The sequence below is a fragment of the Tenrec ecaudatus genome, chromosome 5 (genome assembly GCF_050624435.1).
Source record: "Tenrec ecaudatus isolate mTenEca1 chromosome 5, mTenEca1.hap1, whole genome shotgun sequence".
In the NCBI taxonomy this organism is placed as follows: Eukaryota; Metazoa; Chordata; class Mammalia; order Afrosoricida; family Tenrecidae; genus Tenrec; species Tenrec ecaudatus.
This window is the reverse complement of record NC_134534.1, coordinates 128,169,883-128,190,544: the sequence shown is the minus strand read 5'-3', so window position 1 is coordinate 128,190,544 and position 20,662 is coordinate 128,169,883. Positions and strand designations below refer to the sequence as shown.

Below are 20,662 nucleotides of genomic sequence, written 5' to 3'. Positions count from 1 at the left end.
GTGTACAGCAAACTCATGGCTTGTTGAAAATGCAGATCTTAGTCAAGCAACACTAAAGATATATCTTACAGACTCAGATGCATTCTTACTTTGGTTTGGAAACTTGTTGAATGTAAGACCAATTATTTCTTGAAAGTGCCTCATTACTTTCAACTAGGAGAGCTCTATGCTGACCTTTAAAATAAAAGTGTGGCCACTGTGGTTGCATTTTGAATGATAAGTAGGCACAAATTCATTCTTGGAAACCATTACATGCCAAATGGAATCTGTCCCAACTACTGTGTGTGTGTGTGTGTGGGGGGGGGGGCTGCAAACAAACAAGACTCATCAGTGCCACTAACGACATCCCTGTGCCATCCACCTGCACAAACACAAGCTACAAGGCACACTCCGACTTGTCACCTGCTGCTGCTGGCGTGAATTCCAGCCCTGTGTCTCAGCACTGTTCGCTACTAGACACACTGCACAGGACTAACAGAATGCCCAGGCTCCTTTCCCGCTGACAGGCCTCCAGTTTACGGGTTCTCTCTGAACACAGCTGAGAAGGCAACATCTTGTAAGACTGATAATGATGAAAAGCCTAAGTTTCATTTTTGACCTACTAGATAAAACTGTTTGAGCAACTGATTAACATGTAAATCAAGGCAATCAAATTTACTTTTGGTTGTACAATCACAGAACTGATCACCTTTCCAATAAAAATCTAGGGAACTACTTATTTCCCAGAATAAAAAGAAGCTAATTGTCCTTTGTACACACGTGCCCCTGCCTACATAGGTGAGTTGCCACCATTTGACAGCTTGCCCTCAGGTAGCCATTATGTAACAGGACAGTCACCAATTACATTCCCACTCTCTCCGTCTATGAATAATGCCCAGATAATCCAGCATGACTTAAAACAAGGGATTAATTGTCGTGTGTAACTGGTTATTCTTCCAGGTGTGCAGTAGACTGATTTTTCAACGTAGCATCAGTAATTCCCGAAGGATCTTGAGTGGAAGGCAAGAAGAAATAGCGTATCAAGTAACAGAGCCACCGATTCCCACTGTCTGAGAAGGCAGATCTCTCAATGGTGGATGTTCTTTTGGCCCACAATGTACAGTCCCCTCAAATCAAAAAAGAGCTAGTCCCACCAGCTGGATGAATAAAATGGTATTACATTTTATAATTAATGTCAACTTTAATGGCACCCTGGTGGCGTAGTAAGCTAGATGCCAGGCTGTGAAGGACAAGATGTGCAGTTCTAAACCAGCAACCTCTCTGCAGGCAAAAGACAGTGCTCCTTCTCCTCCCAAGAGTGACAGGCTCAGAAACTCACAAGGCAGTCGGCCCCTGAGTGGGCGCTATGACTCAACAGTGACTCATGGCAGTATTTTGGTTAGGTGTTATAGAAGCTTCTTCAAACATGACTTCTCCCAAGGACAAGATGACTAGAAGCATACAGGCTACACTCAAAACAAGATAAAATTAAGAATATGATTTTCCCTTTAAGTCAAGGAAGCCAGCTGGCCATAGAAGGAAGACTCTACTTTCTTTCCTTCTTCTTCCCCTGCTGTCTGAAAAAGTAGGCACCACAGCATGCAGATAGCAGGACAAAAGGATGAGGAGACTCCCCCATGGGGGACTGTAAGAAATGACCACAAAGTATTAAAAGTGACTTTAGATCAATTTTCCAGTGCTTGTTTCAGCAGCACATATACTAAAATTGGAACGAGACAGAGAAGATCAGCATGGCCTCTGCTCAAGGATGACATGCAAATTCATGAAGCATTCCTTATTTTTTTTACCCACAGCGTTATGGGGGACAACACTGGAGACACAGGGAGGGATCTGACCCCTTAATCTAATCCCACCACACCGGGGCAAAATGCTAAAGGCAAGGAACAGAGCAGCAAGGGGAGCAAAGAAATGAAGTTCCCAGGGAATGACGAAAATAGACTTTGGGGCCAGAGTGTGGCACCCTATCAGACTCAACCAGAAAAAAACCCCTAAAGGTCAACAAGCAGACCTGGAACTAGTTATAGGCTTTTTTTGTTGTTGTTGATTTCATTGTTGTTTTGGGGGTTTTATTTGTTTGTTTTCTTTTGTCACTGTGTTTTGCTCTGTCTTATTTTTGTGCTTATTATTGTTTCTGCTGGTCTATCTAGATAAGATAGGTGGGATAAACAATTCAGAGGAGAAAACAATAGGATCGATGGTTGGGAGGGGGACACCAGAGAGGGGTAGGTAGGGGAAAGGAAGGGGTGTTAACCAACCCAGGGACAAGGGAACAACAAGTGATCTAAAATTGATAGTGAGGAGGGTGTAGAATACCTGGTGGGGCTTGATCAAAGGCAATGTAGCTGAGAGTAATTACTGAAACCTAAATGAAGGCCAAACATGATAGTGGGACAAGAGGAAAGTAAAAGAAAATAGAGGAAAGAACTAGGAGGTACAGACATGTACATATGTAAACATATTTATATATAACGATAGGGAATAGAGCTATGTACATAAATTTATATGTTAAGTGTCAAGGTAGCAGACAGATATTAGGGCTCTACTCAAGTACTCCCTCAATGCAAGAACCTTCCCGATACGTTCGCTGAAGCCAAAATGGATGCTAAGCAAATGTGGTGAAGAAAGTTGATGGTGCCCGGCTATCAAAAGATATCGCATCTGGGGTCTTAAAGGCTCGAAGGTAAACAAGCGGCCATTTAGCTGAGAAGCAACAAAGTCCACATGGAAGAAGCACACGAGTCTATGTGACCATGAGGTGTCGATGGAATCAGATATCAGGCATTAAAGACCCATTCATCAATATGAATAAAGTGGGGTGCAGAGTGGAGCCCCAAAGCCTATCTGTAGACTAATAGATGTCCCCTTACAGAAGGGTCAAAAGGAAGAGACTAGTCAGGGTGCAATATAGCACCAACAAAACATACAACTTTCATCTAGTGTTCTTTAATGCCTCCTCCCCTAAACTATAATGACCCCAATTCTACCTTACAAATTCAGCTAGACCAGAGCATGTATACTGGTACAGATAAGAACTCACAACACAGGGAATACAGGACAGATAAACCCCTCAGGACTAATAATGACAGTAGCTATACCAGGAAGGGAAGAGGAAGGTAGGGGGAGGGGCGGGGGGAGAAGGGGTAACCAATCATGATGATCTACATGTAACCCAGGGGGATGGACAAAAGAAAAGTGGGTGACGGGAGACATCAGTCAATGTAAGACATGAAAAAATAATAACAATTTATAAATCATCAAGGGTTCATGAGGGAGCGAGGGTAGGGGAGAGTAGGAGAAAAAAATGAGCTGATACCAAGGGCTCAAGTAGAAAGAAAATCTTTAGAAAATGATGATGGCAACATATGTACAAATGTGCTTGACACACTGGATATACGTACAGTTTGTGATAACAGCGGTATGAGCCCCAAATAAAATGATTGAAAATAATAATAATCAATGTGCCAGACTGAGTCACACAAATGGATGGTGTCTCCTCCAAAGCCATTATCTTGGAAATGAAAACTAGTCCCACTGATGCTATTAGGGCACTCTGGATTTTGTTTCAGCACCTGGAATTTCCCTCCTCCTTTAAGCGAGCACCTTCTTGTCTTTCCAGCTTGGACTTCTGGATAGCCAATAGGCCGGGGTATAGGTTCACTTTTGGGGAAAGTTTTTCTGATATCCTGCATCTCAATAATTAGGTGACTCCTCCTGAGTGATCCCAGCATCACAACTTCTCCAGTGCACTTTCATCTCTCTCTCAGAATAAACTAAAAAAACCAAGCTCACTGCCATCGAATAAATTCCAACTCCTGGGAGAAAGACCAGTTTCTCCTCCCATAAACAACTGCAGCCTTGGACACCTCCAAAGGCAGTTCTACCTGGTCTCATAACGTCACAATGAGTATCTTGGAATGACGTGTCTATTTATCATCTGTCTCCCCCATGAAACTGTAAACTTCACAAGGGCATGCCATGGACTTAATTTCTTCCTCTCCCCCACAGTCCTCTATTTGGCATGTAGAAAGCGATAGGCATTCTGGAAATACAGACTGAGGCAATACACCGCACTACACACTGGCCTGGACCACTGCGCTTGCTATCACAGACTGTCAGAAAAGTGCCACCCCGTTCGGTGATCCTGTACCTCTACCGTGAGACTATTCCCTCTACATAGCTTGGCCTGGGGGGATGCTGGGGTTTTGAACAGATCATTTCTACTTCATACACTCAGAGCTTATTGCCTTCTCCCTCTCACAAGCAAGCGCAGCAATGACTTACCGAGCTGGAGTATCTTCACTGTGTCTCTGCAGGCCTTCAGCACCAGCTTGAAATGGCGGTAAAGTGGGTAGCACAGCACCCTTCTCCCGAAGGACACCAGGATTTCATGAATGTCCGTCCAAGTCTGTGAAGGACCATTTCAGTAAGTAATCTTGTGCATAAAATACATTATACAACTACATGGACACAAGGAAATAGAAACTATTTGGGGGTCAGCAGGCAACCAAGCAGGAGAGAATCTTAAAATCCTGAAAAGGGAGCCTGGTGGCACCGTAGGTTAGATGGTGAGCTACTGGCCACAGCCAGCAATTCAAACCCCTCGTCTTTCCTCGATAGAGGGGCGGGGCTACCTGGTCCCATAAAGGCTTATCGCCTGGGAAACCGTATATGGGGTTGCTAAGAGCTGGAATGGACTCAACAGTCACGGATTTTTTGTTTACAGCAGCAGATTACAAATGCTCCTTAAAACATAACATATACAGCAAAAATAAATTTTCTAATCTTTAAAGGATAACAAATAAGAATCTAGAGCACATGGCATTAATATAATACAGAGTCACATCACGAACATTTTAAAATTATCTATGTTTTATGTTCATGCCATTTAAGAATATTCAGGACCCGGCAGATGAAGGATGTTGAACTTTTCAGGGACAATAGCTCACCACCTTTTTTGGTGTTGTTATGGACATGAGTAATGCATGATATTTATTAAAAATGTTCTTTTACACATCAAGGAGAAACATTCTTTTTTTTATCATCTCTCTATTGACTTCTAAACAATAACAATAAAAAGTTGGATTTTGAATGGTATCAACCTGACAACGAATTTACCATGCACGGAAAACCCTTGCCCCCTGCCCTGGAGCTGGTCCCACAGTAGGGCAGAACAGGTGCGCAGGGTAGGGTCTGCAAAGACAGCACTCTTGACAGACACAGACTGCCACCACTCTGTCCTGCACAGCGTGGTGAGCTCAAACCACTGACCATACAGTTCAGTGAAGCATCGACTACTACGCCACCAGGGCTCTAGAGAAAGGCCATTTACAACAAAATCATGCTAACATTCTTTTCATGATAAGCATAACACTAACTGGTTTATGAGAGGGATTTAAGAATTTATGGAAAAATTCCATTCTCTTTTATTTCATTTTCCCTTGAGCATTTTGAAGCCCTCATGTGGAGAACGTGAGGAGCCCTGGGGGTCAGTGGTCATGCACTGGGCCTCTCACCACAAGGTTAGTGATTCAAAACCGGCTGACGCTCCAAGGAGGACGATGGGGCTCTCAGCTCTCGGAAGCCCACAAGAGCAGTCCTACCCTGTCCTATAGTGTTACCATGAGTCAGAATCGACTCAATGATAATGAGTTTGCTTTGGGTTTGTATAAAACTTGAAAATAAAATTAAAACTAAAAGAGCGGCATAATTCTCATGTGTAGTCATCATTAACACAATATTTAGCACAAAAGTGTTTATCTAAAAAGAATTATGAACTTTAAAAAACCTAAATATGTACAGACTTTAACATGTGTGGCTTTGTGAATTAAGCATTGATTGGCTACTGGGTTTCAACTACCAAGCTCGCCATTAACAGTCCAGCACCTACCCCACTGCAGTCAGTGATTCAAACTCCGCAGGAAAATGATGAGGCTCGTTTGCCCCCACAAAGACTTATAGTCGTGAAAACTCACATAGGATTTCTATGAGTCGGAATCAACTCAATGGCGCAGGCTTGGTGGGGTTTTGACACATAAGCTATTGATATTAACATGGCCACCAATGCTAAATGACCTCAAGGGCAATATATGCTTCAAAGTAAAACTATAACCTGGTGAATTTTCATGTCAGCTTTGTAAAACTGATCAATGAAATTATCTAACCACCAACTACTTTGTTTGCAAAATAAGCTATTAAAGCTATTTAAAAACAGTGTCCGATATTAGATGCTTACAGCCATCTGTAAGTTCCAAATGAGAGCCAGAGAACAGGCTTCTCCACCCCAGAGTGCACATGGACCACCTGAAGATCTGGCTCTCAGTCAGTGGCTCTATGGTGGGACTGGCTTTCTAACCAGCTCCCCGGGAGACTGCAAGAATCTCACTGCAGAAGAATTTTTTCAGTCACTTAATTTTTAACTATTACTTGAACAAAGTGATGTCAAGGAACAACTGTGATTTTGACAACTTAAAATGTACTGCACTTGACATTAAAAGCAGAAAGAAAAATTAGTTGTAACTGATGGCAGAATTTAGCAACAACTTAAATCAATGTTTTATTTTGAAAAAACCCTCACAGGTTGCTATGAGGCAGGACAAGTTTGGGTGGAACTTCCAGACCATGACTGACTACAGAGAAAGTCATGGTGATCAACTTTAAAAAACCAGGATGAGAGCCAAGCCCACCACCACTGATTGATTCCAGCTCACAGCAGCTCTACAGGAAGTAGAACTGCTCCCCAGGGTTTCCGAGACTGGGAATTTCTCTGGGAGCAGACAGACTCACCTTTCTACTGCACAGTGGCTACTGGCTTGGGGCTGCTAACTAGTGCCAGCAGTTGCTGACAACTGTGGTTCTCCTGACACTGGCTGTCAGCCCATCACTTAACCCCCTTTGCCACTAGAGCTCCAAAGAAGGTAATAGGAGGGAGCTTCTAAAAGTTGGTTAAATAATTCTATTATCTTTTTATTCCATTTTCCCACAAATGTTCTGAAGCCTCCTTTTATTTGTGAAATGTTTAGCTTAGCCCTCCACAGTAAGCAGTGGCCAGTAATGTTATCACATCAGTGTGATTCCCATCCTGGAGCTCTGCATACAAACACACTACCAATATCCATCCTCCACTCATCCCCCAACTGCATGGTCCTCCCCAGCTTCCAAAATACTAAGCCTGGCTTTACCAGCATGCTAAGATTAGAATAATGGAATGAGAATTCTAGTATTACAAAATTCTCCTTTTAGAAAATCATAGAATTTCTTGAACTACCCAAAAGGGACTAACAATGACACAAGAATAACTTAAGGAGCAAATAAAATCTAAACAATTGTAAATGAAAATCATACCTCGAACCAGCACAGTGTAGAACTCAGCTTTCTGATGTTCCACGCAGATTCAACCTGGGTTGTGTTGGAAAGAGCAGTCATGTTAGAAGTAGCACTGCTGAAGGAGAACATACATACACCCAGTCACTCAGAGAATATCTGCGCAGCCCTGACACATGCCGAAACTAAGAAGTACTCAAGTCTGTACACAAACACACACTTTCCTGCTGCTGAGGGATCCTGGTCGCAGAGTGGGTTTAGCACTGGACTGCTAACCACCCCGAAAGCACCAGCCACTCCTCCAGAGAAAGAGGAGGCTGTTTATTTCCATGAAGAGCTATAGTCTCGGAAGCCCACAGGGGCAGTTATGCCCGTCCCACAGGGTTGCTATGGGACTACACTTAATGGAAGTGAGTTCCTGGTACAGAGGCTATCAGAGGCAAGTTTCTGTCAGAGCTCCTTGGAGTTTTATCAAATGAAGCTGTTTGACTGACAAGAGCACCAGAACTAAAGAGCAAATAATAAGAAGCTTTGAAACTTTAAAATCAGAGTGCCAATTGCTCAATTTCTGTCCTTCTTAGATAAGTTATTAGTTTCCCAAATGGTCTCAAGCAAAATAATCTATCCAAAGAATCAAAGCAGATATGCTCTCTCCTTCCGTCCTGTCCTCCCTCTCTCTGCTCAGACCTGGCTGCTGAGATCATGGCCATCCCTGAGGAAAGGGAAAGAGGGTCCAGACCGCATCCTGGAGCGCCACGGCTTGAGAGGAGCATATTGCATGGAGCAGCAAACCAACAGAGAGGACAATGGGGCTGGGACCAAGCCGGGCTATGTTGATCCCCCTCCCCAGAAGAATGTAATACAGAGGACAACACGGAAGAGTGGCAGGTCTGTTAAAACCACAAGGGTGCAAACTAAGAGGGAAAGAGAGAGTGGACCTCATCATGGCCCACCAAGCCCCAGGGGATGACATCCCTGCTCAGAGCAGCCAACGCACAGAGAAGACCATAGGGCCGGCCCCACCAGGAGACACTCTGCTTCCTCACTGACCCAGAGCACTGTAGGACACAGCACTAGCGACACGGTGTGGAACGTGTGCCTGGTCTGCCCCATGCACAACAGGGTGAAACTCAAAGGGAGTGCAACTGGGCAGCAAGGGGAGCAAAGTAACAAGGTCCCCAAGGAATCCTGAAAATAGACTTCTGACTCAGGGGACAGGACATGGAACTCATCAGACCCAACTGGAAAGCACTCATAAGGGCCAGCAGACACACCTGAAACTATCGGGACTTTTTCTTCCTTTCACCTATGTCTATCTATATAAGATAGGCAGGACAAACAATCCCGAGAAGAAGACAATGAAACCAGCAGTCCTGGGGGGACCTGGGAGAGGACTGAAGCAGGGAACCAACAAACTCAGGGATGAGGAAACAACATGAGATCTAAAATGATGGCATGGAGGCCTGGTGGGGTTTGGTCAAGTGCAATGTATCTAAGAGGAATTACTGAGAGCCAGTGGAAGGTAAGTATGATAGTGGGACAGGAGAAAGGTGAAAGGAAATAGAGCAAAAGCTATTTATGGAGGTATAGCTATAGGCATGTATGTATGTAAATATATTAATTTATAAAGAAAGGGATAGAGGTCAATGTACATATCTATTTATATGCTAACATATTAAGATAACAGGCAGACTTCAGGCCTCTACTCAAGGCATCCCTAAACACAAGAACACTGTCCTCTAATAACCTTGCACTCTTTGATACCATACTGACATTATCACTGAAGACAAAATGAGTACATAACCAAATGAGGGGAAGAAAGTGGATGATGCCCGGCTATCAAAAGATATAGCATCTGAGTTCTTAAAAGCTTGAAGTTAAATAAGCTGCTCTCTAGCAGGGAAGCAAATAAGTCCACATGGAAGAAGCACACCAGCCTGTGTGAACATGAGGCGTCGACCAGATCAGGTATGCTATCAAAAGATCCTAAACAACCAATTATATTGATGTGAATGGGGGCGGGAGGGTTGGAGTAGAGACTCAAAGCCCAGCTGTAGACAATTAGACGTCCCCCCACAGAAGGGTTACAAGAAGGAGACGATTCAACCAGGGTGCAGTGTAGCACTGATGAAACACGCATCATTCCTCTGGTTCCTGAATGCTTCCTCCCTGTCCCCCACCCCCCACAATGACCCAGTTCTGCCTTACAAATCCGGCTAGGCCAGAGTGCACACACTGGTACAGACAAGAGCCATGGACACAGGGGATGCAGGAACATGAGCCCCCAGGAACAGTAGTGGGAGTAGCGAGGGTAGGGGGTTGCTGAGGGCAGGAAGGTGAGAAAGGGGGAACCTATCACAAGGTTGAATACATAGCCCACCCCCAGGGAGATGAATAGAAGAAATCTGGGTGAAGGGAGACAATGGAGAGAGTAAGACATGAAATAATATATACTTGATCAAGAACTCACACGGGTGGGAGAGGAAAAAAGAGCTGGTGCCAGGGGCTCAAGTTGAAAGAAAATGTTTTGGAAGTGTTGATGGCAGCATATGCGCAAGTGTGCTTGATAAAACCGAACGATGGATTGTTATGGAATTTGTAGGAGCCCCCCAATAAAATGATAAATAAAATAAAAAATTTATCAAAGCGAATGTCGAAGTGCTATCTGCGGCACTTAACAGTTGCATTTGGTCTTTCAGAAAAGGCATGTAGGAATAGGTAAATGCATGGATCTTGAGCATGCAAATCTGAGTCACATGGTATATTCTATCAAGTATAACTAAGCACTCGCAATCCTTGTTTTTGTTTTTCCAAGCAAAAACTTTATTTCTGAGAAACATGTTCTTTCTAGTGGCGGTACCTTTAAAAGATGAAAGGAGAAGACAGCTGCATGTTTAGGCCCTAAGATGCCCTTGCTGTACTGAGACGCTTATTCAACTCATTGGGGAGACAAATTCAACCTCTCAAGACCCAGAGTCCCCTAGAAACTCTCAGAATAACAACAATGGATGTGGCTCATCTCAAACTCTCATTGTACCACTATGCTACGGTTACGATGGTGGATGAGGAAGCAGTCAGTAATACAGATATGGCCTGATGCGATGGGAGCATGCACATGCATAGATGTACATATGCACATTAACACAAGACTGAGAAGCAACACCTTTGAAAAGAGGTTAGTTCTGATGGCCAAATACAATAACATGAACTATTTGCCTACTCTTTTTTAAAGGAAGAATATGGTCAGGTAGTAAATGAATTAATTAATAACGATTCCTTGAGCTCGGACAATTATAAACACATGAGGATGTACAGAAACTGGAAAGACCACTTGGTTTCCCAGTCCTCCTGTATCTGGATCAGTGATGTAGCTGAGAAACAAATGCAGCCCTTTGTTTACAAAATCAAGTGTGGTTTTAGAAGTGATATGGCAAAACCTATGTTATTTTAAAAGGTCATTTTCAAAACTGGTGATTTCTAGATCTTGTTGCCATGGAGACCACTGGCTCACTGGCATCCTCTAGGACAAAGTAGACCTAGCCCCATGGGGCTGCCAAGGCTGTGCATCTTTACAAAAGCACACTGCCACGTCTCCATCTCATGGAACGAGTGGGGACTTCAAACTGCTGCCCTTTCAGTTAGCAGTTGTCCACTTAACCACCGTGCCCCCAGGACTCCTCAAAGAGAGATTCTCTACTCACCTTGCATCCTTTAACTTCCTCACTTGGTAGAAATGAATGCCAACAAAGAACAGAAAGAGACCACACATGCACCATGCTTTCATGCTCCTACCTGCCACCAACACACACCTGCCCCAGTGCCTGAAGTGTTCTTTAAATAACTAATCACAGCAGGTTTTGCTCCCAGACAGCAGACGCCATCACCGTACAGACGTGGTGCTGGAACGGGCACGTGTGCACTTACGTTCTTTTCTCCCTCCGTGACGCGCGTTTCGTAGCAATAGGCCAGAAGAATGTCAGTCAAGCTATAGTACACTTGCCGGTGGGCACTCTGATCCAGCAGGTAGGATTTATTGATAAATTTCCGTAGTTGATATTTCTCATCTTCAGAAAAGAACACTAGAAGAAAATGCTTTTACACATTAGATATTTCATTCAACTTTGTAAAATCCCAGCATGCAAAGTTTGTCAAAAGTAGAATATGGATAAATTTTCTATTTAACTCCAGATATGTAAGCAACTTTTAACTAGACCCCACAGTGAGGGTAGGGGCTCTAACCCTTGTCGACTAAATAAAGAGCAAATTTCTAAACAACTTTCCCTTACTTTCCAGCCCTTCTCTCTTTATTTTTGATAGTTTTCTGTGTTTAAGGCATCTAAATGCCAGTTATTAATATTACAATTTAGATAATTAATATGTCTTGGGGGAAAATAACCATAGTTAAGTAAATAACTCTGAACACATTCACAGAGAGAATAGTCCCATATACTGATCAATATTAAGAATAATCTTTATTTTTCAATATTCTGTATACATAGATGCAAACTTGCACATAAGTGCAACCACATCGCCCACATTAGACTAGTGGGGATAGGGTGCCTCGTATCAACACAGCCTGCCTGTCCTGTCTTCCTTTGCTTGGACTCTCTCCCCACTGTCATCTTCATCAACAGCCTCCCCCAAGTTAAAACCTTCCTATCTATGTGGAGCATTCAAAAAGCTCAGGAAAATGCAATTAGAAGATAATGGAACATTCCCATAAACATTTTTAAATGTGTACCTGCCACATTTATATAATATTTATATAACATGTGTACCTGCCACATTTATATAATATATGCATATCTGCCACATTTATATAACCCAATACAGACATACACATGTAAATATGAGGGAGTGTCTACCTTTCCCCTCATAAGAATTAGGTGACTTTTCTGCATCTAGCCTACCTCGCTCACGCTCGCAAATCCCGCCAGGTCAGTTAGTAATTAGATGAGTTTTTCTAAGTTCCACGGTGCACCTTGCTGTGTCTAACCACTCCCGCCACCAACAGGCACTCACTTAGCTCACAATGTCCTCCACTGCTAATCCTGCTGCAGTAAATGCCCTGGCTTAGATCCTTGGACACCAGAGGCTTGATTGTCATAGAACAGATTCCTAAAAGCGCTTCATTGAGACAAAAAGTACATTTGCCTCACTTAAAGGCCATGATGATTCTCACTTCTAACCAAACCCAATGCTATCAAGTCGATTCACACTCACGGAGAACCAGCCCTGCAGCGTCCTTTTGAACAATCATGAATAATATCCAAAGCGCAAGCCGTGAGACACATCTTTTCTCTCTTACACACACACCCTACCCCATCCTCCCAGTACACGTCATATTCTCTGCCAATAACTTGCAGTGTGACGGAAGGAACCTGATGGTGGCCTCCAGGTTGCCCAATGCAAAGACGGTCCCAAAGGAGCTATGTCACTGGGCGGAGGTTGGGCCTGGGACTTGTTCCTGATAGAAGAGGGCAAAGGTGACGGGCCCGGCACTCCCATAATTGTGCTACTGTGTTCATTGACGGCAGCCAGAGATTTGCCTGCCGGCTTTGAATAAATCAGCTGCCCTGTTGTGAGAGGCCGGTGACAGGGAACTGGGGAGGGATCAGATCTGAGAGTGGGCCCAGCTGATAGCAAGCAGCAAGAAAGTACAGGTCTTCCTTAGTTCTAGTCAAAGGAACAGAAGGCTGCCAACAATCATGTGAGCTTGCAACAGCACCTGAGTGTCCCAGAAAGCAACGCAGTTGCCAATACATAGACTGCAGCTAGGCCTGGGTGTCCCAGTCACAAACACAGTTGCCACATCAACGTATGTTGTGTTGAGGTGCTAAATTTGTGAGCATTTGTTTGCAGCCGATAACAGAAACTGTACAGTGACTTATCATTGTAACTTCAATTAGTATTTCTCCAGCATCTAGGCTTTGAACATTATTGCATCTGTTTGTTGGCAATCAAAATTTGATTTCCTGTGAATAACACATTTCAATCTCTTTTACCCATTCTTTCAATTTGTGAGAGCGTTTGTATATGACAGATCTGAACCAAATTCATCTCTCCACATATACCATTTTGATTTTGTGAAATCTTTTTCCATTTAAGTATTTACTTTTCATGGAACTGAGTATTATTTTTTCTGCTTTCTTTTTCTCTCTCCATCCTTGAATTCAATGACTATACATACACACACACACACACACACACACACACACCACCCCCCCCCCAAAAAAAAGCCCAAAGTAGGTGCTAGAAGAGAATCTAAAACCTGCTCTTGAATGTAGGGTAGGGAAAGCAAATTTTTAAAAATGATGAAGTAAAAAAATTGAACGTAAACTGCCGAAGGACAGTTTAAAACGACAAAGCATTATAATGAAATGTGAAGACAAGCAGTTTGAAAACCAAAAGGTACTAAGATGCTCCACAGATCTCAAGCTGAAAGAACTGAAGAAAATAATTTAAGCTTCAAGTTGCATTATGGAAGGATTCTAAGGACAAAATATTAAATCATGCAGGAAGCATCAAAGGCCAGAACAAGGAGGATTGGTCAACATGCAACCATTTTAAGGGGTAGAATACGACCAAGAATCAAGGAGTCTTCTACTGAGAGAAGAAGTCTAAGCTGCATTAAAGGCATTCATTCGCCAAAACAAGGCTCCAGGAATTGTCAGAACACCGAATGAAATGTTTCAACAAACTGATGCAGCCCTAAAAGCACTCACTAATTTATGCCAAGAAATGTGGAGGACCACTGGCCATGCTACAGAAAGAGATCCATGCTATGCCCATTCCAAAGGAAGGGAACCCAACAGAACGTAGACGTTATCATACACTATCACTAATATCACAAGCAAGAAAAATTTTGCTGAAGATAATTTTAAAACATCTGTTAGGGCATATCGATGGGGAGCTAGTTGCTGACGTCAGGTGGATCTTGGCTGAAAGCAGAACACCAGGAAGATGTTTCCTAGTGTTTCACTGCCAGTGCATGAAGATCACAACAAACTAGGGATCCCTCTGAGAAGAATGGGAATTCTAGAACACTGCATTGTGCTCATGAAGAACCTGGACAGGGGCAAAGCAACGGGCATTCAAGACAAGAGGACAAGAGAATAGTGCATGGTTTAAAATTAGACAAGGTGTGTGTGTGTCACAGTTGTATCCTTTCACCATATATATATGCAATCTATGTACCCAGCAACTAATCCAACAAGCTGAACTACAAACAAGAATGTAGCAGCTTCCAGATTAAGGAAGTCTCATTAACAGTCTGTGAAATGGAGATGACACAACTTTGACAACTGAAATAAAAAGGAGTTAAAACTTTTTATTTATATATTTTAGGAGTTAAAACATTTAAAGATGAGGATCAGCATCGATTACGAGTCAATATAAAGAAAACCAAGATCCTCATGATAAATGGAGAAAAGCCTGACGCTGCCAAGGATTTCACTTTACTGGACCCACCATCATGCTCACAGAAAGAGCACTGGGCAAACCTGCGGCACCCAACATGCACCGTGTTAAAGAGCAGAGCTGCCCCTGGGAGGCTAAGGCACACCACGCCCAAGCCAGGGATTTTCAACTGCCTCTGATGCCCAGGAAAGCTGCACACAAATAGGCTGACCTGAGGACTGGTGTCTCTGCAGGCTGAAAGTATCCCACTCTGCCCGAAGAACAAACCTCTCTCTCTTGTGGGGATGGTGAGGCTTTGTTTTCAGTATTTTGGACATGTTATCAGGAGCGACTCCTCCTGTTTGGTAAAGTGGAGGGTCAGCAAAGAGAGGAAGGCTGCTACCATGGGTTCTAGTAGAACAATTGTGAGCCTAGCACAGCACCAGCAGTGTTTCATTTCGTTCTGCTGTGCAGAAGGCCACTGTGAGTCAAAGCCAACTGGACGGCCCCAACAACGACGACAGCATACATGCTACACAGTCGAGATGTATAGCCCGTCCTTGGACTGCACATGAAGTCTCTTAGATTGTCTTAAGCTTTTTGGATTCATTTCTTACATTTATGTTTTTAATACATCTGAAAGTTATTTTGTCATGTTTTAAGATTTCCACTTATTCAAATGAACAGTTAATTGTGCCATCATAGCTTAAATCACAGAGTAGCAAACGTGTTTGTCCTACTGCCCCTTTTCAGGAAAAATTACTCAGTGATCCCTAGCATTTAAAAACTTTTGTACTATACCGTATAACCCAAGACAAAGGACAGGTGTCTACTTTTACAGCCCCCTGGATTGTTCCAAGACACCCCCCACACATACCGAGTGGGCAGTATCACACACTTTGGAAAACACTGGTTTAAATAACCCATCCCCCCCCCACACCCAGTACAACAGAAGTCCTGGTGTAACTGGCATAATGGGTTACCCCTTGGACTAGTAACAACAAGGTTAGCAGTTCAAAACCACCAGCTACTCCTCAGGAGAAAGATGTGGCTTTCTACTCCAGGAGTGTCAGTCCTCGAAAGCCACAAAGGCAATTCTACCCTGCCCGATAGCAGCATTAAGCGTTGGAATTGACTTGATGGCAGTTAAGAGTGCAATTTCAACATAGTTCCTGTCAATTATTTTCCTTCCATGCCTTATGAGATAACTACTTTCAAAAAACAACTTAATGTTCAGTATAAGGAGTGTGTTAGTCTAGAGAGACGAAAGAAACAAATTCAGTGGTCTGTGGTAGTTACATAATCTGTTGTCAATTTGAGACTTATGAGTGACGGGTGGAGTTTAGTCAGCCTATCAATCTGGTCTCAGCTTAATGACTTCATTGGAAGGCACAAAGGAGATAAATAGCTTGCTGGAGGAGGGACAGACGCTGACTCCCTGGGAGATATTGGTGCTGACAAGACACATAGAGCTACCCTAGTGCGTGAGCTGGAGGAGTCACATAGAGACGCCTGCCAGTGCTGAGATATTTACAACACCACTGGATCCACAAGATTTCCCACCCAATGGCCTGTGATCGGCATCATTGTATGTGTTTGTTGAGTCTGAAAAGGACTTTATAGATTGGGATCAGACATATGGGTCAATATCAGACTTATGGAATTGATCTGGACTGGGCTTGGATGTTTTCTTAATGTTATATAAAGCTCTTTCTTATACACAAGAGTGTCTATGCATCTGTATCTCTAGACCAACACAGGAGCATGCAGCTACCAGTTCTAATGTTTCAAAACCCCAAACCAAGCCCTATGCCAATGAGTTAATTTTGATTCAGAAACCCTGTAAAAAGTTTCCAAGGGCAGAAATCTTCACAGAAGCAAATAGTCTCATATTTCTACCACAGAGCACTCGGTTGGTTTGAACTGCTGACCTTGGGGTTAGCAGCCCCATGCTTACCCTTACCAGATCAAAGTAAAATCAAAATAGTTGCCACTTCATTCGCCCTAGCTTTTAGAATTACAAATCCTATTTAAGCAATGATAGACAAAGTTGCTATAACAAAAAGCCCCCAAAATACATGGCATAAATAAAGATTTTCATACCACTATCCTGACCCTGGGCTGGTGAGGCATCAGCTTCTCCATCACATGACAACCACTGCTGGGTTCACATCCCCAGCCCAAGGGAAACTAGATAAGAAGACACACCCAGCAAACGCTTTCTTTGTTACTTTCACAGAAGAACTTTCATGATGGGTCTGGATAAAAAGTAGGTTCATTAATATACTGATCCGATTATATGATTCATTGCAGGGAGGGAGGCGGGGTTAGAGAAAAGAAACCTCACTACCAGCAAGACTGGGAGTGGTCTTGGACTCCAAGACCGTGCTCTACTTACTCTAGAAGAGTTTTGACACCACAGGAGTGGCAGAGAACCAGGTTCTGCAGGAGACAGACTGGTAGATTCCCCAGCCCACAGAGCAACTGAAGCTGAGTGTTCTGGGGCAAGAGACTGGCTTGTGGAGCAGTTGCCTCCGAGCACATAATTGGGGCAGCTGGGTTAGCAGCCCAAAGGAACTGGAGCGAGTGCCTTCAGGCTGAGGCTTATGGAGGAGTTGGCACGCCTTTGGGGCACTTATTGGCCAGTCCTAAAAGAGCTTTGTAACATTGCAGGAGGGGGCAGAGGTTAAGCCCAGAGGCTGAGAGAGGCCTGCCTGGGGGCACGGCAGAGTAGGAACTGGCTTGACTGGACATCTATATCTTGAGCATTTCTCACCTGCACTGTGAGTACAGACTGTGAGCTCTGTGTGGCCACTGCAATGAATGTGGACCCACCGCAGGAGACTGACTACGGTCAAACAGGATGGAGGGTGGAGGCATGTCTGCCCTCTGTCTACCTTACAGCAATCAGCTTTGGGGCTGGAAGACGTCAGATATGGCCCCCAGGCCGTTTGTGCACCTGGGGGAAAACAACCTGGCATACACTAATTTCCTTTGTTCACTAAAATAAACTAGTGTTAAAATAAATTTTAAAACTACATTTACATGACTGTTTTTCATAAGAAATCCTATAAAAAAGTACACAGAAATGTTTTGGACAAACCTCAGCAAAATAACAAATAGTTGTAAGAATGCTTTTAATTTGCTGGCCTACCAAATAAAGGCTGACATGGAACAATGAAGTTATCGGGACAGAAGGTGTTGATTGTCTCTTTAAGGCTCACCTGAAGATCCCTAAATTTAAGCAGAGGCTTTCAGTCCACTCTTAAGTGATGCACTTTAAGGAAGCAGATCAATAGCATTCTCAAGGCATGAACTACACCTGACAAGGTATTTTAAAGGCCCCCTGCCCCTTGTATTTAGCAAGAAGGTTTAGAGACAGACTATTCCCTTCGGCATACTTTTGAGATGTTCATTAATTTAGCTAATAGGGTAGTGCCAGGTGTTCCTGATGATATTTTCTCACCAGAGTAAAGGGTTTATATCCTAGCTGACTAATAATGATCTCTGCTTCTCCATAATTGTAGATCACCAAGGAAGTGAGCCTATAGCCATTTAACAACACATCAGCTTGTGTCTATTCCTCCACTCTCACACTGAATGATGTGTAAAGGCTGATCGGAGAGGGCAGGAGGTGATGTTACATTGTGGACCTGTGAATGTAAGGTTATGTGTGATGGCTGAAGCCCGGGGAGAGCAGGCTTGAATGGCCTCGTCTGCACTGGGCTTTTCTTTAGACTGCCATCACTCTTTGCTGAGGGGTCTTGTGTGCTGTTTTGCCTACTTTGTTCATTGCTTATACACAGAGTCCGAATCTGAATATGAGCGAAGACACAGAGGAAGTATAAAGAACCCACAACAACCCAAGAGCCCAAAGTCAGAGCTCCCACGGCCTTTGTGTTAGAGCGGTCAATGGCACCACCACCGTCCTGGCGGCCTCAGGAGGTCTGTGCACCATCCAGGTCTAACAGAGGAGCAGTCCTGGAAATATGCAGCAATGCAGCATCAACAAGCCTTGGGTGACTGCCCCCCTGAATAACATTTGACAAGCGTTTGTATGACTTAGCTACACTACAAAGCAGCTTTGCTATGTAGTACACATTTCAGTTAATTATATTTCTGAAAATAATCCACAGTGACACAAAAGCCAGCTGAACATGCAATTCATTGGGGAAGGAAGCTGTTGCCCTCGCACTGAATCAAATGGCCCAGGACCACCGTGCAACATTAAAATTTCATCAGCACCTCACGGACGTCAAAGGGGCTCCCAGCAGAATGCCAAAGGGTCAGTCAGAGGTCTTCCTCTTTCCTGAGTATTTTCCAGTTGGGCTACTTTTACATATTCCTACACACACATTCCTGTCTTCTCTGGGTCAACAAGCCATTCCCACCCAGGGTCCCCTCAGAATAATGCAAATCTCTGCCAGTGTGCACTTGAGCCTGAGGCCACGTGTTGCATTTACATCTTCAGTGAACCCCATCATCGAGCTTCAACTTTCAGAGCTGACACTGACAACTCCTCCACAAACACAGAGGGGCTCAGTGGTGCCAAGCAGGATATCCCTATTCGCAAGTTCACTGATTCTAAATGCTGCGTGGTGTCATACAAGCAGTCAAGTGCCCAAATTCTGGGGCTGAGATTAACCACTGACAGACAGACAGCCTGGGGAATGTGGCCAGCCCCCTCTAGAGCTCTGTGGGAGTGCAGCAGTTAGCACTTCCATTTACAAGCCTGTGGGAGCAAAGTAAGATTGTAAGAAGGCGGAGATGTTCATAAAAGTCTTGGGGTTACAGCACAGGGCTGTGGTGAAAATGACAAGAGTCCTATCGGAGGCAAAGATAGGGACTAAAATTCACCACCTAAAGAGTCTGGAACTCAAAGCAAACCAGGCTAATAGGTTATGACGAAGGAGGAATTAAAACTCACCCTTCCCCCGCGCTATGACATCGGTAGGCCCCATGTGAGCGTGAAAAGAGACCACTCTGCTCTGCTCTAAGTGGAAGGCAAGGGAGAACCAGGAAAAGAGAAGATGCAGTAGCATCATGCTCCTGGGGGAAAGGGGGGTTTTATGGCTTATTCCTGTTCTCTCATATCTTATTCTGGGAATATGTATTTTATCCTTCAGCACACTTCAATTTATTCCTTCAATTCTGGGTGTCTCAAATATTTGAACAAGAAAAAAAAGAAAATTTTCATTAAGAAATTTCACTGAAAAAAAGAAAGAAATTTCACTAGAAATTGTAAAGAATTGTAATTTCACAGAGAAGCCCTTTGAGGTCTGGCTCTCTGACCACTGAGTTTACAATATGCTTGGGATTTTAAGTACAGCACCTCATTAAATCCTCACAACAATTGCTCTACACAGTCGGCATTACGGGATTTCTACAGCGTCGCACAGGAGCTGTGAGATCACACACTAGTCTGTGGCACAGCAAGGAGCTGAACTGAGTGCCATGTTTAGCTAATAGCCTATACTTAGCCATATCTCAAGGAACTGTGCTTGCTTTGTGGAATAAGCACTGAACTGCTAACCACAAGGCAAGCAGTTCAAACCCACCATCCCCTCTGCACGAGAAAGAGCTGGCCGTCTACTCCCAGAGAGGTCTACAGTCTCAGAAACCCCATAGGGTCGCTGTGAGTCAGAATCAACTCATGGCAGGCGTTTAGTTGAGTCATACACTGCCCATACAGAAGCCCTAATGGCGCAGTGCCTAAGCACTTGCTGTGCTAACCAAAAGGCCAGTGGTTGGACTCACCGGCCAGTTCATGGGAGAAAGAGGTGGCAGCCAGTGTCCATTGACATTACTGCCTTGGAACCAGTATGGGCGGTGCTCTGTCCTTGACAGCAGTGGGTTCTGTCCGCTACAGATCGCAAGTAGTTCTACCTTAGATCATGTGCCCATGCTGCTTCTCAGGCGGATTACTAGAAAGAATCACTAACAT

General features: G+C 43.8%; 1 protein-coding gene and 1 non-coding gene across 2 annotated transcripts in view; one reads left to right on the top strand and one right to left on the bottom strand.

Moving 5' to 3' along the window:
- Positions 1 to 20,662, bottom strand: part of SHQ1 (SHQ1, H/ACA ribonucleoprotein assembly factor) — a 134,739-nt gene that overhangs the window by 80,607 nt on the left and 33,470 nt on the right. The window contains exons 7-9 of the mRNA XM_075549886.1: positions 11,245 to 11,399; positions 7,342 to 7,395; positions 4,282 to 4,405 (exon numbers count right to left, since the gene is read on the bottom strand). Of these exons, the coding sequence (XP_075406001.1) occupies positions 4,282 to 4,405; positions 7,342 to 7,395; positions 11,245 to 11,399 (333 nt within the window). The remainder of the gene's footprint in view (positions 1 to 4,281; positions 4,406 to 7,341; positions 7,396 to 11,244; positions 11,400 to 20,662) is intronic.
- On the top strand, positions 1,676 to 1,782 carry LOC142449477 (U6 spliceosomal RNA). The gene has a single exon (XR_012784637.1). It is a non-coding gene; the product is annotated as a U6 spliceosomal RNA (small nuclear RNA).